General features: G+C 38.1%; 1 protein-coding gene across 2 annotated transcripts in view; it reads right to left on the reverse strand.

Moving 5' to 3' along the window:
- Positions 1–8,920: 8,920 nt before the first annotated feature.
- CPEB2 (cytoplasmic polyadenylation element binding protein 2) overlaps positions 8,921–18,248 on the reverse strand; it is a 56,170-nt gene continuing 46,842 nt past the window's right edge. For both annotated transcript variants that reach the window (XM_068943349.1, XM_068943347.1), the window contains one exon: positions 8,921–12,888. In XM_068943349.1, the coding sequence (XP_068799450.1) occupies positions 12,661–12,888 (228 nt within the window). In that variant the 3' untranslated portion in view covers positions 8,921–12,660. The remainder of the gene's footprint in view (positions 12,889–18,248) is intronic.

Raw genomic sequence — 18,248 nt, forward strand, 5'->3', positions numbered from 1 at the left:
TCCTGGCTGACTGTCCATTTCTTCTCCACCAATAATGGCTAACAAGGGAATAGCTCATAGTATGTTTGAAAAGAAAGGGAATTAAATTTAATTTTGAGCTTTTCAAAGTTCATTCAGTCATGGTCTTGAACAAAAATCCTATCCTGTTCATCAGGCCTCTGCTTACCACCATCCAAATGTCGTGATATGCTGCTGCAGTGACCTGCATGAGCTTGGAGGTGAGTTTGGCTACATAAAGGTGATGTGGTTTTCCTTTGTCCATAGGGCATAGGTAGTGTCTAGGTCTGTCGGTATTCCTCAGGAGGTCCATAAGGCTTTTACCATAAACCGCACTCGAAGCGGGAAGAGCAGTGAAGCGCTCTGGTGACTCCTCGGGGCGCAGGGGCTGGTGGCTGGAGCTCTGCGCACACTTCCCAAGAGAGCAGCTAAAAGCTGTCCACTAACAGAATTTCCCTTCTGGGGATAAGTCCTCATTCAGCTTCTGGGTCTTTCTGAGCTTCAGAAATGTGATTCTGGATCTCTTTTGCATGTCACTTACTGCTTAAGACTGTACATATGATTTATTTTTAATGTAGCCAAATCAAAAGTGTGCCACTATGTACAGTTGAGAAGGAAGCCCTTTTTGCCCTTGCTAGACCTCGATATGCAGGACTGAAAAAAGGACTGTAGCAGTTTGCTTAAATAGGATGAGGGTTAGGTACCAACCAAAAGATAGCTGAATTCCCCTGAGGGTCAAAGGCACAGAAAATGGAAAAAATTCTTGCTGGATGATTGCGTAAGGATCACCTCTGATTTAGTCATATTTACGTGAAACCTGAGTGCAGTGAAATAATGCTCCAGGACTTTAGGCACTGAACAGAGATTTGTGTTTTACTGAGATAAAGCAGGATGTCATCTGTGAAAAGAGCAATTTATGTCCTTTGTCATGGATTGTGATGCCCTGAATCTCTGGAGACTTTCTGATAGCTATTGCTAGCGGTTCAGTGGACAGAGCAATCAGAGGAGGTGACAAAGGACACACTTGCCTTCTGCCTCTCTAAGGAAAAAGTCATTCAAATAAAGGAGTCGCAGAGAGTCATTCAAATAAATGAATGCACACCCTCTAGCTTTCGGTGAGCTTAATGAACCTTATTCACCAAAAGCTGAGCCTTGTTGTCAGGCCTCAGTTTTAGAAAGCAGAAGGAGAATGCCGAAAGAGGTTGGTCCATCAGATTTGTTTTCTATAGAGGAGCTGAAAGACAATTTTCCGTCCTTTCCCTGAATTCTGGAAGCAGAGCTTTCCTGCTGCTGCAGCGACCTACTTGCTCTGCTGGCTCAGGCTCCACTTTTCTTCCTCTGATTCTATTCTGATTTCAAACAAACATTTGCTTCTCTGCTAGCAAATGAATTTCATACAGTCCTGAGGCAAAATCATTTTAAGAGGGCCTCTTTGCTTTTTCCGAGCATCTTTATGTCGGATTTTATAGGAGGACAGCAGTTTTGTACACGAAATCATCACAAGAGCTGGCAAGTTCCAAAAGCGTCTAAATCATTAGATGCATATGAAACCGTACCACATATTTGTTTTTTTACAGTTTATATTCCTCTCTATAGGATAAAAACACAGTTCATCTATCAGTGAAAGCAAAATGTCTACTCTGATTCGGGCAGTGAGTCATCCCCAGTGCTTCTGATGTATAGCCCCCCTTGCCAGTGTGTGCAGTCATGTGGTCACATAACTCTCTCTAGCTGCGCGAAATGAAAAGGAAAAATGTTAAATTTGCTAATATTTATCACAATCATTTTTCAAGAGCAAGAGAGAAACTACTGGTCTACTGAGAAATGTGGCCTTTCAATACTCAACTAGGATTATCCATTTGTGTGAATAATAGAAATCTCTTACAAAGATATGGAAAGTAAGGTAAAACTTTATAACGGATTATGTATTCTCCAGCACAGAGGACCACTGAAGACCTTGGAAGAAATGCCAATTCATCAAAGTTTTGTCTTCCTTTTTTTTTTTCCACCTCTCTCTTTAGGGGATTTCCTGGAAATAATTGAGTTTTCTACTCTTGGACCAAGAGTCTTATATATGCATGGCTTAAAAGAGATTATTAAATATCTCACCATTTAATATCTAGATAATTTTGTCCTATAAAATCCTGTGCAGCAAGTAATTTAAATTGGTACCCTATTTATGGCAGACAAAACTGCTCACGACCATCTGCTTTGCAGTTTTAATAGATGGAGTGTTAACTGCGTGTTGCATGAAATTCATTGCGACTAGGTTAATTAAATGGTTGTGCTTCACTTCCTGCACTCTGGTAATAAGATGACAACCTCATCTGAATTTATTAACCCTTGCCACTTTCAGTACTGTTATCACCCATTCAACCACCTTTAGTCAACAAAAATGAAATAAATCACAATAACAGGAGACATAACCATATTGGCTAACAAAACAGATATCGATTAGCATCTTCTAAAGCAAATATGTCAATATAGTCGGATTTTATTTTCACAAAGGTCATTGAAATCTTTTGGAGGATTCATAGTGGGAGTAAATTATGATGCAGTAGGCTGTTAGACAAAACTCCAAATCTAATCTTTGCCACTCAACAACCTAAATGAAGGCTTCGTCTTGGAAAGCTGGACCGGTGTTTGAAATCTTCAGCTTTCTACTCTAAAATAAACTGGTATGAAATGCTCTTCTGCAGCAGAGGGCCCCGGGCAAAAGCCAAACCTGAGTGTCCCTCAGGTGGGGAAGCTGCTGTCCTCCCAGGAGAGGGAGCATGGGGTAAACAGCTTCATCAGTGCCCTCCCCCTGGTCAGCCCTGGCATTGACTCAAGGCAGAGTGGTAGTAGATGTAAACACCCTTCTAAGGTATTAAAACAGCAAGGTAATCTATTCACACACGGGATCGGGGTGTGCACAGTGAGGAAGATCCTGCCAGAGCCATCTCCAGGGGTCAGTTCATGGAGCCAGCCTGTTCTCCACCACTTACACTGTTCAGATATTTTAAAAAGTTGACTTTTGGCATGTACACACAAAGCTATGTTGTCTGCTTAGCCGCAATTTGCCAGTGGCAAGCAACATTCTTGGGGGAGGGATGGATGTGGCACATCAAAGCTATATTCATTCCGCTTCCTCATGCCCTTCAGATATGGGCATTGAAGACTTTCCAGCTAGCAGCACAAAAGGTCTTTCAAACCTCCTCACCCTCCAGTCATCCCTGTGGACACCATCGTCGCAGCAAGGGCTGTAGGTTTCCTTTTCTGCATTGTCACCAGGCTGCTGCACCGGAAACAGCTTTCGGGAATGGCTCCTCTGTCATACTTAGCCTCCCAGGTCCCCACGGTCTCCAGACATTGGCTGTGAGGGCTTATTTATGTGGTTAGGTAGGGAAAGTCATGTGGCTGGATCCTTCCACCCTTCCCAGAGTGGTGGGACAAGATCCAGCCCCGGTTCCGAAGTTCAGCTACATAGAACTGGCTCAACTCATCTGCGTGTGACCGGCCTGCACAAAGCTTTGCCTTTCAGGGCTCTAGATATGACTTGTTTCCTACCATAACATGAAAGTTTTGATTTATACTGAGGGTTGTGGTTAGAAATAAGTTAATGAAATAAATTAGAATTTATAACTGCATATAAGAGAAAAGTATATCTTTTTCAAATTGTCTCAGTCGTCAAGAGACCAACAAACTTCTCCCCTTCTGCCCCTCTCAACTCAGCTCCCAGACCCTGGTCTTGTCCCAGTCACTAAAGCAAACAACAGAATCAAAGCAATTTGCTTGATACCTTCTCAGCTTTGCGAGGCGATCAGGAGACCAATAACTTCCCTGATTCATTTCCCAAATGACGGGTGTTTGACCCAAACATCAATGCACAGTGCAACCAGATCTGTACTCCAGCCTGCCAGATTTTCCAAGAAATATTGTGTGGCCACGGCCCAGTTTGAGGTGTATTCATTCCCTACATTTTTGAAAGCAGATTGGCATAGCAGCAAAGGTATGGCACTCAGAGGGCAGCGACTGATAATATATCTGGAATTTACTGGAGTTGTTACCACAGGGATAATTTATCTGTGAATAGGAATGGAGTTAAAACTGTTAGCTACTGAACATTATTTTTGAGTTTTCAGACTTTCAAATATTATTTTCCATGGTTATTCTTATTGATAGATTTAAATTATTTTAAAAAAATGAAAAACAGCATCTTTATTAGACTTTGCCTTTTGCTACTAATCCTCATTTAGACTCCAGTTTTACCGAGATAGCTGTATAGATATAAAGTTGCCCGAAGTGTTATTGCTTTGCTGTTCTATTTTGAATTCTGCTTAAAGAAACACTTCTCTTTTACAGGGTAGTAACATTTCTGGTAAGTATTATTCACATGCTTTAAAGATCTTCGTATAAAACTATCAAGGTTCCCAGATTCACTTCTGTCTCCTGGCTCTCCCTGCAATCATGCTACAAAAGCACTCAGAATGTTGGCAAAAGTGCACCACGTTCTAATGTAAAGCAGGCAAGTTACACAGATAGTGCCATGCTTAACCCAGATCTAATCTTAGAGAGTGAAATTCAGTTCTCAGTGGAAGGCCCACACGTTGGTTAATGCTGATGCAAGCCCTATTTCGAGAGTGTATTTAGGAAATGAACTGTATAGGGTTGAGGTGGTTCTGCATGAGAGGTGAACCGTATTCATGGTGACAAGTTTCTTGCGTAACTGCGAAGCACAGAATGAATGTCACATCTGATTCAGCTACAGATGCATTTTGTTGATTATGTCAGATAATGTACATCTTCCCTAATTAAATGTTAACATCTCTGCACTTTTTCAAAGATAAATATTGAAATACTTTCCACCCCAGAGGCAACCAGTCACTTTGCTGAGGTACAGATTCAAACATCTTCATCAGTGGGTGGATGAGGCCTTCTTTTGACAGTTGGGCACTGTGCTCCTTTTGACAGTTTGGCACTGTGTTTTTACTAAAACTACAACAGCTGTTAAGTTAGAATACTTTTTTTTTTTCCCCCTCAAACCAGGCACAATATTCTAGGTGAGCTGTGTTTTGCATCTCCCAACATTTCTGTCATGGTTTTATCTGGCAGTCTTGTGAGAGTCAACACAGTAGGATGAAACTTTTTAGCAGAAAGAAAGTGGAGTCTCAGCTGGCATGATACCGCATCAGGAACTGGGAAGGCCCTGAGGGGTTATGTTCAAGAAACCATGCAAAATTATCGACATGGGATGTGAAAGGATCCAGCAGCATGTGGGGGTTTATGTGTACACCCTCATAATGTCCTAAGCCTCTAATTCCATGTCCTGGAAAGAAGAGGATATTCACCAACCTCTCCCCTTCCTGATTTTGTGTCCATGGGAAGAAATTCAGGTCTAGGAGATGAGAAGTTGGCAGAATCCTCTGCCTGGAGAAGTGGAAGACACCTTCCCTTGTTGCTGTGCTGCAAACTTGCTGTACAAGCCACCATCAAAGCAAATGAATCAAGCAGTCTTTGATTCAGATAGAAAACAAACATACGAATTACCAAGAAATGTCTATCTTAAAGCAGCAAACAATAGGGTGGTGATTAGTGCATTCATCAAAAAATTCAATAGATTGCGGTTCAAGTCCCTCACCTGAATCAGGCTAGTAGAAAAAATACTTAGCTAAAAATTCCTAATTAGCTCTTCATCTACACACAAGTTCTGGGTAAAATACACCACGAGGGTGTCATGAACCTGAAGCGTAAGCAGATGAAAAGTAGATGAAACTTAAAGACATCTAAACCTGTTAAAATAAGGAATGTGGGAGAGACTATCCATCCGATCCTCTCTCTTCCCTGTTTTAGCCATCCAATCAGTCTTCACTGTTGATTTCTGCAGTTTCTGCAGCAATGCAGGGGCATTCTCTCTATGAAGGCTTTTTAGGGACTGATGGTAAAATTTCATGCAGAAAGCTTTTGGTGAAAGTTCAGTCTCTTCAGATCCCGTGAGCCATGGCAGAAAACAGCTATGGCCTAGCCCCACTTAGCCAGACCAGTGAGGTGACTCTGCCTAGACCTCTGCTGCACAGTGACTTCTGCCAAAGCACTCTCACTCGACATGTCCCCTCGCTATTAAAAGAAGAAATTAGGCCAGAAAATGAAACACCTTTATACACCACCCTCCCCTTGCCCGCTGCGCTTGCAGGTGGATCATTTCTTTCTGCGTTTTCTTCCTGCTTGCTTTTAGTGGAAGTTGGTGATTTTCACAGTTATATCAAACCTTGCCCAGTTGTTTTTTGCCACTTAAGAAACCGCCAGCTCTGAGGCTGGGCTCCCAGCTCCTCACAGCAGGCACCAGCTCCCTGCTCTCAGCAGTTTTCTCCTGCAGGAGCATGCTCAGCTCTTTGAAGGACAAGAAGATCTTTTATTTATTTTTTATACAAAATGAAGATGCTTAATAGCTGTGTTAAGCAAAAAAGTAACATAACCTTAACTTTAGAACTGCCACTGCTTCTTCAGAACACAAAAGATAAAACATCTTTCAGTGCCGCAGTGAAACAGGTAATTTGGCAGCTGTGGATCTGTGCCAACTTTTAAGTGCGGATGAAAGTGATGGCATATTAAATACCCACTGCAGACAACAAAAATAAAACAGACAACAACAAAACAATGAGAGCATCTACTGTCAATAGTGTTTGTTTTAGTCTGTTCTTCCTGCGGAAAATAAGTCTTTCACTCTTCCAATATCACTAAAAATAGAAAGCCAGATGATTGCCATTCATTCTTGCCATTTATGGTATTGCTCTCTCCTCCTTTCTACAGCTGAGATGCTGTGATGGATTTAGAGCTGTCCTGTGATAATTTAGGAATACTGTATGTAGACATGGTTAATAAGATGTTTAATGTATTAATACATTGGCTGTGATGGAAGATTTTCTGGGCTAAAAAACAGTCAAGAAATGAAAGATACTAAGTAGCGTCTCAGGGATGAGCCAGAGGCCCGAGCTGGGCCTGATGAAGGTTGCAGTGCTGGCGGGGGAGCCCGGCTCCCGGTGCCGGCGGGCACCCTTGGCGCTCAGGCTTCGGATGAGTCCCACCGGCCTTTGTGTGTTTGGCGGAGCTGGTGCCACGGCTGCAGCATAAGGTTGCTGCGCAGCCGAGTGGGATGGCTGTTGCCTTTGCGCTTGGGCTCCGTTTGCCCTCACGAGGCCCCTGAGCACACACCAGGATTCAGCAAAAGCTGGGTAGGAGGGCCTGAAACACAGCGTGGGGGTAACCTGCGTCTCCTAGGTCACTTTCAAGCAAACGTGAGAGTTGCAGGGTGTTGTCAGGAGGAGGCAAAACACAGGAAAGGAAGAGCAGAGCTCATATGAAGTGGAGAATGAGAGAGAAATGGGCTTTCTCTCAGAAGTAAAACTCACCCTCCTGCAGCACTGTTGGAAGAATTTACTTCTGCCTTCAGGAAAACAAAATGCTGTAAAAGACAGGCAGCGCTTTAAGAATCACTTATTTGTGACTGCCTCCCTGCCACAGGTAACCAAGCGTTGTTTTGCTTTTGGTGTTACCGGGAACTGCCAGCCCCGACACAGCGCAGGTACCAAGCTCCCTAGACCCACTGCAGAAGCGCCGGGGGTGGCTTAAAAGGGGACATATTGCAGAACTTCAGGCAAGGGTCAGCATCAGGGTTAGGGCCTGATTTGAGGTGGGTCATGCAAGACCAGAAAGGAGTATGGGCTGCCTTTTTTTAAGGGGGACAAGATGCTTCCCAAATATTCCTAAAAATCGTGTGAAAGCAAAGAATTTAAAGCCACAGGAAAGGAACCAGAAGAAAAATGAGAAACGTGAATGAAACCGTGGTGCTGGCTGAAGTAACTGTTTCTATGATATGCTAAAGAAACAACCTACAGTGGAAATAATGAAACCTTGATTGTTCCAAGCAAAGTAACAGAGAAAACTTTGAATTTCCCATAATGAATCCATAGGCTTGAAAAAGAATATTTTCAGTTCAAAACTACAGATGAAAGATTGTTGTAAAAAACAAAAAAAAGTGCATCTATATGGAGTGTGACCTAGCTATGCGTTTCTTTATACAGATATCTGCCTAGTTTCTTCAATTGGCTAAGGCATTCTTGCCCTAGAAAGGACGGCAAATAGCCTTAAAACAGTCCCTCAGTGGATCAGATTAAAGAATCTCCCGCATGGAAAGGAATTCTCTAGTGTTGCAAATCCGGTAGCTGCAGCTTTGCGTTACCCCAATTCTGCAGAAACATAGATGGAGAGGATACAGCAGGGGCACTCAAGGGCAGGAGTGGGGGGAGGTAAAACAGAGAGTAAATCCCTAATTAAAAACTGGGATGCTGCAAAAGTCACTCAGTAGCTTCCTGCATTCGCAGTGGCATATCGGACAACTGAGCCACAGTACAACGCTGCTCTTCCATTGCCATGCCATGATCTCTTTTACCCTGACAGTTTTCACCAATGTGATGCTGGAGGAGTATCAGGATCTTAAAAATAGAAGCAAAACACACCCCACCAAGCTCGGTAGCTGCAGCGGGTGCACCCTTTCGATGAAAGGGCCACCGTCATATTTGCCTGTTTACAAGCATACAACCATTCGGTTCATCTAAGACATAGCACAAGACACTTCAGAGGCTTTTACTGCAGACAGTTGCAGCGCCTCTTGGAGAACCAACCGTACGTTACCATGGAACCGAGGAAAATTCCCAGTGAAAACGAAGAGGAAGGTCGTTTAAAAAGCTGTATGACAAACTGAATGGCTCCAGGGTCTAAGAATTCCTTCAACCATTAGGAGAGGTATAATAAATAACAGCACTTTAATTTGCACCAAACTTGGCCTTCTTATTTTACCTCATGAGATCAAATAATTGCTTTTCCATTTTAATGATTGAAAGCATTTGGTTAAAGAGTTGCACAAGACACAAAATTACAAAAGAAATGTGCCAATAACTTAATAGTTTATTAGTCAGTCAACAATATTACAAATATTTAAAAATTACTTAATATAAATAGTTGGCAGCAAACTATTCCATTACAGAGTTAAATTACCAGTACAACAGACAGACTGGAGATTTAGACACCTGGAAGATAACAGTAAAACAAACTAAAATATTTAACAAAAAGATTTTAAGCTGAAGGCGATTACCTAGTGTCCATAAAAGCATGGGTTCTCTTTTATTTAGAAAAAAATAAAAAACTGCTTTAACACCCCATTAGGAATACAAAATAAAATCAACTGAAAATATTAATTTGCATATCAAAGAACCATTTATAATTACAATCCAAACACTCCATAAACCACTTGTGCGATTCTATACAGAAACTCGGAATTAGAAACTAGTTGCTTTAATATTACAAAGATTTCAGCTCCAAAAATAATTCAACATAAAATAAACTTTAGCAATTAGCGTCATAAAATTATATATTTCCACATAAAAATACAAAATAATATTAATGACAAGAATATGAAAAATTATTCCAAGTATTTTACTACTATTAAAATAAAATAAAAACCAAAAAAACAAAATAGAAATATGCATGAAAAAAGTCTCTCCTTTTGTTAGCAAAACACTATCCAAAATAACTACAATCATTTACATCAGTACAAAGATTTCTGGATTTAAAAAATAGTTGCAATGACAAAAGGGGTATCTTTTCTGACAGTAAAAAATGACACTGTGGATAAAATCTGCAAAATATGCAATGAAAAAAATAAATTTGCATTAAAAAGGTTTACACTGTTATTTTTTTATACAAACATTAGAAACAGTATTGCACATCACAACACAGAATCGAGGTTAGTCAGCCTTCCAAAATGTGTTATATTCAAGTTTTGTAGCATCTTTGAGGAGAGGCTTTGTGCAGCCAGATGCAACAGGGATAAAATATCAAGTGTTTTCCATACACAAATATATAAATGCTAAATGTTTCCTTCTTAACAAAAAGTGTGGATTTTTAAAGTATTTTTTTTTCCTCCACAGTCATACTCATGGGCAGCAATATGCACATTTGGGGAACAAAAGTGAAGAAGCTTCAAAAATACAAAAATACAATCAAACTAATGAGCAATCTTCTACAAAAATAGCAAAATAAATATGATCTGTAAAAAAAAAAAAAAAATCAAATACAGTGTTCAACAGGTAGAAAATAAGAACTTGGTAGATAAAAAAGGAAAAAAAAAAAAGGAAAAGAAAAAAAGGAGGTGGTGCCGGGCACGATAACCGTAACTTGAATTGCTCCAGAAATGAAGTAACAAGTAAAATCAGACATTTCAGTTATTTTTACCCATGCCAAAAAAGGGTATCCCTGTTTTGTCCCCCTATGACTTAAGTAGTTCCATTTAAACAGGGAAAGCAATTTTCAACATCTCCAATTATTTCATTTTTGTACTATTTTCATATTAGTGTTCATTATTTAATATATTTAAAGGCTCTTCAATTTTAAACATTAAGCAGAAAATATGAAAATAAAGTTTAAAAAAATCTGCAGAATTAAATTATATCTAAATAATTAACATTGCAAAACTACTGATTTCTTTTCTAAATTCCAAAAATTGAGGTATAGCAAAGGAGATGTCATCAGTCAAAAAAAGTGTGCCTTAAAATAGCTGACTGTTGGAAAAATCTCTCACAGAGATATAAAAATAGTGCATAACAAATGTCAAAATGGATCAAGGTTTGGCAGGGTTAAGGTTAGAAAAGAATACTCCAAAAAATCTGGAGGATCATGGTTAGGTAACAAATAGGGAACATTGACAAATAAATTAGTAAAAAGCTCTTCTTAAAACAGCATCAACTTTAAACATTAAAAACTTGAACCACAACCACAATAAAACAGCAGAGTTAGACATGAACCACATATTGTACAGTACAAAAAAGCACACCGTAGACAACCAATATAAGATCAACACTTTGCTTACATGAAGGATTGTCCCAAGGGATTGCAAAGAACAACACCCTTGTAATTTCAACTCTAGAGTCAGGCTCTTAATTCTGCATTATAACATTTACCATTGAGTGCTTGCTTAGACTGCAGAATAACTGCTTGTTCCATTAAAATGTAGGGGCTAGTTGCATTAAAAAATGCTCTCAGATAGACAAAAACACTGCTATGATTTTCTTTTAGTGTTCAGTTAAATATTGCCTCTGTCCTAACTATGTATGTTTTTCAAAATCTGCAAGCAATGTCATTACTAGAAGTCCTTCATTAAAATATAAAACACTATCCTTGACTGTCAAGTAGCTACTTTTCATGCAACAGTGACCCCAGTTTGACAGAAGACCACAATGCACACAGGTCAAACATGTAAGCAAGATTTTAAGCCAAATTTCACTGTTGTCTTGAAGGTAAAATTTAGTTTGTTATGCAACTAGCCGTCTGTATATTACACCTTCTCCATTTTGACTTTACTTAGATTTAATTTCTAAAGCATTACGCATTCTTATATAAGTATATTTTTGTATGCATTTGTCATGGGTTTCACATTTGGTGACTGGTTAGCAGTGTGCTGGCCATCTTTGGTTTGTAGAGGAAATCTTGACCATGAACAATCAAGGGGGGCTTAAAATAATTTTTAAATGCTAGCTTTTTACTCAAACTTGTATCTATACTACATCACGCCACATTAATTAGAAGCACACATCACAAAATTGCACAGGGATTACAATATTACATCCAGTCTGCATAAAATTGAATTCCACTACTGACCAGGTCACAAAATGGCTGCACTTTCTAGTCTAAAACTAATTTGCATATTGTACACATGTAGGACATCTTTTTTACTTCAGTCACAATAAATGCATGCAAGTTTGTCTTTTGTAACAAATTTTGTAAATTTGCTCATGCTACCTAGTTTCAAGAGAGCCTTTTTGAACATCTGCAATAACTCACCTCTTGTTAAGTAATAGTTCTAGTGCATGCATATGGTGTATACAGGTAAGTAAACATGCAATTTTTTCACATTCTAAAACTATGGCAGTTTAAGCCATATTGTGCTGCCTGCATTTTATCTGTAATGCAGTGTGTCTTAAACGTTTCAATCCCGTATTAATAGGTGGCATTACACATAACACCTATATAGCAGCAAAGCTAATACAGCTTGTGATTAAAAATGTTTAAAAATAGCTAATAAATCAGATTATCTTGAGGTATTATTTCTTGCAAGTCAAAATGGAGAGCAAAAAATCAACCCTAATTTTTAGTTTATGTATACACTGAAAATAGCAACAACAATAAAAATAAGCTTTTTGTAGCAGACATATTCCATCTTCACTATTTTGCTACCTTTGGTAAATTACTGGGGCAGATCTTGAAGTTAAAAACCCATGTTTAGAAATAAGTGCACGCTTCACCCACTAAATATAGCAGCAGACTGTGTGCCCCTACGCAAAAACATTCTCATATCTAGTTTTAACTTTACATATAAAAATAACTTGGAGAAAATACAAAAAAACATTTTATTTTAACATGAAAATATCACAAAAATTAGTAAGCCTGAGATGTAGGGTTTTGGTGAAAAACAAGAGGCTTGTAGTGTTTTGGCTGCTGATAAAGATGCATGTATTGATAGCTGGGGTGAAAAGCAGAAGAATGCACTTATTTCTTCTGCATGTCAGTATCTTCAAACACAGTAAGCCACATGCACCCTTCTTTCCTTACGTAGATGCTGGTTCACCATGTTTAGTTCCAGCGGAAGTGGATCTGACGTGGGCGGTCAGCCCCCTCCTTTACCAATGGCTTATGGAATTCACGTCCTGCACGAGAGTGGATATTTGCCCAACAAAACTCACAGTAATACTGCAGGCAAGTGACATTGGCACAAAAGAAAGGAGCAAACTTTCCACCACATCGTGCACCCTGGCATTCGTCACACATCTGGTCATCCAACACATATGGCTTTACCTCCACCTGTTGGAGTGAAACAGAAATGATTCTCATTAATACCTATTACTTCTAAGTGCTTAAAGATACTCGACTGTGTTTATGTTTTTCTGCTTTTCAGGAAAAAAAAAAAAAAAGGTGTGAAATCAGGAATATTTATGGGGAGGCAATAATAGAATACATTAAAAAGTTTCACATACTTTCTATTAATTTTTTTTTTAAATCCACTTAAAAAGTGGAGTCATTCTCTTGACCAAACAAGAACCAACTAATCAGGAAGGAGGAAGTGAGACTCTTAAAACTGTCCATAAGCTTTCAATGGAAAAAATATTTATGAATTACACTTTCAAACTGCTCTAAAACATAAATAGGTATACACTTACATTTCCAATCCCCCATAAACAAAGTTGCTTCAGAGTGCCTTAATCTAATCCATCAGTATTTATTACCTTTTATCATTTATCAGGTACTAATTTATCCATATAGAAAGCTAAACACTTGAAGGTACAGATTTTTCAGTGTACACTATATATGTAATGAATGGCTACATTAGAACCTCCACTTAATTTACTCTGCAAAGATGTTCTTGGAAAATGTTAGTATTGAAGTATCTGCAGAAAACAAACCAACCCCAAACCCAAAGCTCCCCAGAACTAATCTCATCAGTTCCCAAATGTACCGCAACATAATATTCATTCTTATATAGTTTAGCAAAATAATTAAATATGCAAGAATGTAATTAGTTAGACATTAACCCTTCTCCTCCCCCCCCCCCCCCCCCCCCCCCCCCCGCTTTTTAAACAAGGATAACTTTGTCTCTGCATGTACTACTTAGGTGTGCAAATTAAAGCTACTTTCTGCAGGCTAGAGTATACTCCTCTGTAAATCCACACCAATTTCTAAAATAAGGTAAATTAAATTTGGGGCTGTAAACCTTGGTAACCTATTTCTTTCCCTTTTCTTTGTCTTTGAGCTGTATATATGTACACAATGTACTACTACTGAAAAAGTTTATAAAGACCATTTTACAAATCTACAGACTGCTAGAAACACCTTACATAGATAGCTTCTTTCTTCCAAACTCATCTGACTGCCAGAGTGGAAAAATGGCAGGAACCCAGTGGTTAATTTGCATTATGGCTTTTTGTAACTGAACTGTAACGGACTGCTTTCAAACAGGAAGAACTTCATAATAAAATACAGAATGAGTTGACTGCATCATTAAAGAACGTATTACTGCCTTCCACATTTTCCTCACTTTTAATGACAGCATTTTGACTTTTGTCAAATGCCTTCCACATTTTCCTCCAGTTTACATGAAAAACTCACTTCTATAAAATTTTTTTGAGATACCATTACTTGAGAAGAATCCTACATATAAACATTGACCTTATGCACAATACTCAAACAGAACATGTGAGAAATAGCAAGAGCTTTAAAAAATATATCATTTTCTCCATTTTATTTGCAGAGCAACAAAAAGCTACCCCAACCACCCAAATGTCTTACAAGAGAAAAGTCTTCACGCTCTCAGCTTCACAACTAGATGTCATACTTGGCAGGTCAACAGCATATATGTTTGAAATCAAGTAGCTGAATCAAGTTCTTCCAATAGTGTACATATAGTACAAGCTCCACTTATTATTTTACTACAATGACCTGCCCTGTCACAAGTTACGCTCAAACTTTCCAATAAACAGCTACCTCATGCACTAACTATCTCTGTAATTCAAAATTACTGAAGGCATGAAGCAGCATCAATTTCAGCCTTGGTACACTGATGCACCAGGATGATTTCAAATTTATTACACAGACACTTCGAGGAATCAAGTTTTACATGAAGTGGACCCAGACTGCTGGCATGTGAGAGTTAGCAATGTTTTAAGGAAGTGTTTAGACCTGAGCTTTCATATATGATAAAACAGGATGAGGAGCACTTCACTGAAAATAAGCACCCATCTGTTGGAGAAAATAAACATACCTGCATCAAAAGGACTGAAAAAAGCTTAAGAGTATATAGGTAAGGAAGAAATAAAAATCGCAGATGTAACATCTGTTAAGTCATTGTGATACTAAGCTTTACAATTAATAGGAACAGGTTATGTGATTAAAAAAACTAAAACCTTAAAATGCTTTGAAATAAAGGTCAGAAGGAATAACAGGTGAACTGCAAAATTTAGCAATGAAAGAAGACTTTTACACAGACAAAGCTGGTTATGGAAAAAATGTGAAAAGACAACAACTCTACAGAATCTCGATATAACTGATATAGAACAGCTATACTAAGGAGAAGTGCAGAACAGTTGTCTCTGTAAGACTTCACAGAAATAGCTAATATAGTGCTAAAAGTGACCAGCATGTATACACATCTCAAATGACAGCAATACCTGAAGCAGAATCATCTTCCTCATTTGCAAAATCTGTGGCTTATAGATTTAGATAAACTGCTTTCTCATCTACAAATCAGCAGTAATACTGATTTAAGAATACGCTCAGAGCTCACAGAGGCATTAGTCTAATAACTCTTCGGAACAAAAATCTGTTTCTGGAAACCGCTTTTCTACAATTTCAGAAACAGCTAAGAGTTTAGGCGTTCACTAAAAGAGAGGTTTTTGCTCTATTACTCCTCAGTAATGCAAGAAACTGGGTTGTATAAATATATATAAAAGTATATAAAAAGTTAGGACTGAGCATATGATTTACTTAAACATAAATATAGAGAAGATAATTTAAAAAAAAATAAAAAGACTTCAAAAACTCCGGTAAATAAACAAAAAAGTTAGTAAACCTTCCCCATCATGATAAGGTTTAAAGATAAATTTATCAAAATAGTTAGATGTGGCATTACTGCATTTTGCAAATGAAGTGTCTCAGAGGTCATAAACATTTTTAAAGTAAGAAGAAACAAGGAAGCTAATAAAAATGCCAAAATTACAAGGTTTAAGAGACAATACTGGGTCAGAAATGAATTTTCAAGAATTAGAAAATGAATACTAAAGAAAGATCAAGAATTATAATAAGTAAAAAGGAAGCAGTGAGAATTTAGATATTTGAAGAGAAAACCTGGAACCTCCTTCCCTCTTTCCCCCCCCACCCAGAACCCTTCCAACTCATAAATGGCAATCTACTGATTCGGATATCAGAGATTCTCCACTATAATATCTTTAATATCTTTTAATATCTTAATATCTTTCTTTCACTTAAGAGTAATTGAAGAAATACCTGACTACTGTTGAACAGATGAAGTCTCATGGTTATAACCCAAACCCCATGCTTTTGAACTCTACTATTTGGGCCAGACCTGTTCTGTTTTTTCCTGTTCATGCTACAAGAGACCCACAGCACATGCCCACTGTTTTTACTGCAGACTTCTTCTGTTTTTCTCTTTACGTATTTCAGTGCTGCATCATACATAACCACTTATACAACTTTCTCTTCATAGAGGAAGCACTGCCATTTCAGATGCTAGCTCAGCATCCAGAGAGCCCTCAAAATTTCTGGTGAACTATCAGAAAGAACCACCTACTTGGATCTTCAGCCTCCAATACCAACCATCCAATTTTTGCTAAGGCATTTTGTTGTGCAAGGCGAAAGTTAGCCTTGGGGAACTGCTTACAAAACTGTTGTTTTTATTTTATTTTATGAGTAGAGGAAAGGAAGGATAGAAAGACTTGTAAGCAGAACTTTGTTATTGGAAAGATTTTCAGAACTTCTCCCAGTGGTTCCCAATTCTCTTCGGAAACATAAGAATCAGCCTTCACATCCAACTTTATTAGCAGTCACACTTGGTGCATTAAAAATGAATTAAATTTGCTAACTAGCTTTATGCAAAAAACAGGAATAGTGGCAAAACATCAATCTTTGTGGTTGTCCCTATGCCAGCTTGCTCTTGAATTTTCTAAGCTGAAGTGTCCAATAACACTAGTTCCAAGAAAGAGCATCTCCTTTTAATGAAATAAATAAATGAAACCTATGAATTTGCTTTCCAATATCAACCAATGTATAACAAAAGATAGTGAAGACATGTGAAAATTTGATTTCTGGGGACATAATTAAATTTAGCCTCTTTGATCATTTTACTGCCAGCCGAACTCCACTGTGGAAATAAGAATTTCTTGCATTAAATTCAACGTCAGAATTATCACATAAAAGATAAACAACAGGTTGCAACCAGCTTCCAAAGGAACAATCTGTTCTAATATTATTTATTGAACTAGAAAGAAAAGGGAGAAAACAAGCTGGCAGAGTTTTCAGATGATAAAGGTTATGATTTAGGTTGCTCAAATCCACAGAAGCCTGTGTGAATTCTGAGCCCCTAAGTAACCTACTGAATCGTTCAAAAAATATCAGATAAAGGAGATGTAAAACCTAACTTAATCATGCATGGTTCTAAATCAGGTTAAAAAAAAATGCGTAAGACATCATTATAACAACCCAAGAAAAACTTAGAGAAGCGCAATCCAAAAAAGGATGATGTAAAGATAGGTATAGAAAGATAGCAAATTACACAAGAATACAATTTTTTTTTTTTTTTGCTAGGTTCTTCATTGTGAATACTGTGCAATACAATCATCCTGTGGCAGAATTACAGGAGATTCAGAGATGGGAAATCAAAATTATTAGGCACATAAAAAAAGCTCTCTTATTAAATGAAATAGTAAAAAGTATGGTATGACTTATGTTAAAAAGAACAGAAATAAGACAGTATGTGACACAAATATATAAAATATAAATGTAAGATATAAAATATAAATAGGTAAAAAGGAAGAACAAAGTCTTCTAATCTCTCAAAATAAGAACATAATGAGACTGCAGACCTGAGGGCTTGGGCATAGAGCTTAAATGACTTCATATTTACATGCGTAACAACAATATTCAAAGTTTTAACTGTTGTTAGCAATACACTTCAACAGAGGAAAAAGCCACAGGTTTTAAAACAATTTCTACTGGCTTAAGAAAGATCTTATAAAGTACATTTTACACTATATCTGAGTCATGCATCATTTTGTACCTCATTTGAGGCTACTATTATCAACTGGATACTAACTGAACCACCAGTCATACTGCTCACCTATGATCCATCTCACTATACTATTCAAGTTTCTGGTGTATTTTATCCTTACAACACCAATGAAAGGCAGGAAAGTTATATTAACCTAATTATGTGGGTGGCAGCTGAACACAAAAAAGACAAAGCCCGTATCCACACAGAACATGAGCTGCCTCAAAATGCTGAATTTTTAAGATCCAAGCTCAGGGAAGGGAATTCAGAAACAGAAGTAAAGCAGATAGTGACTGGAAAGAATTAGAGGCCCTGAATGTAATACACAAGAGGAAACATGTTGAGTTGGAGACAGTCCGTAAGAATGGCCAGAGAACAAAGCATG

The sequence above is a fragment of the Struthio camelus genome, chromosome 4 (assembly GCF_040807025.1).
Source record: "Struthio camelus isolate bStrCam1 chromosome 4, bStrCam1.hap1, whole genome shotgun sequence".
Classification (NCBI taxonomy): Eukaryota; Metazoa; Chordata; class Aves; order Struthioniformes; family Struthionidae; genus Struthio; species Struthio camelus.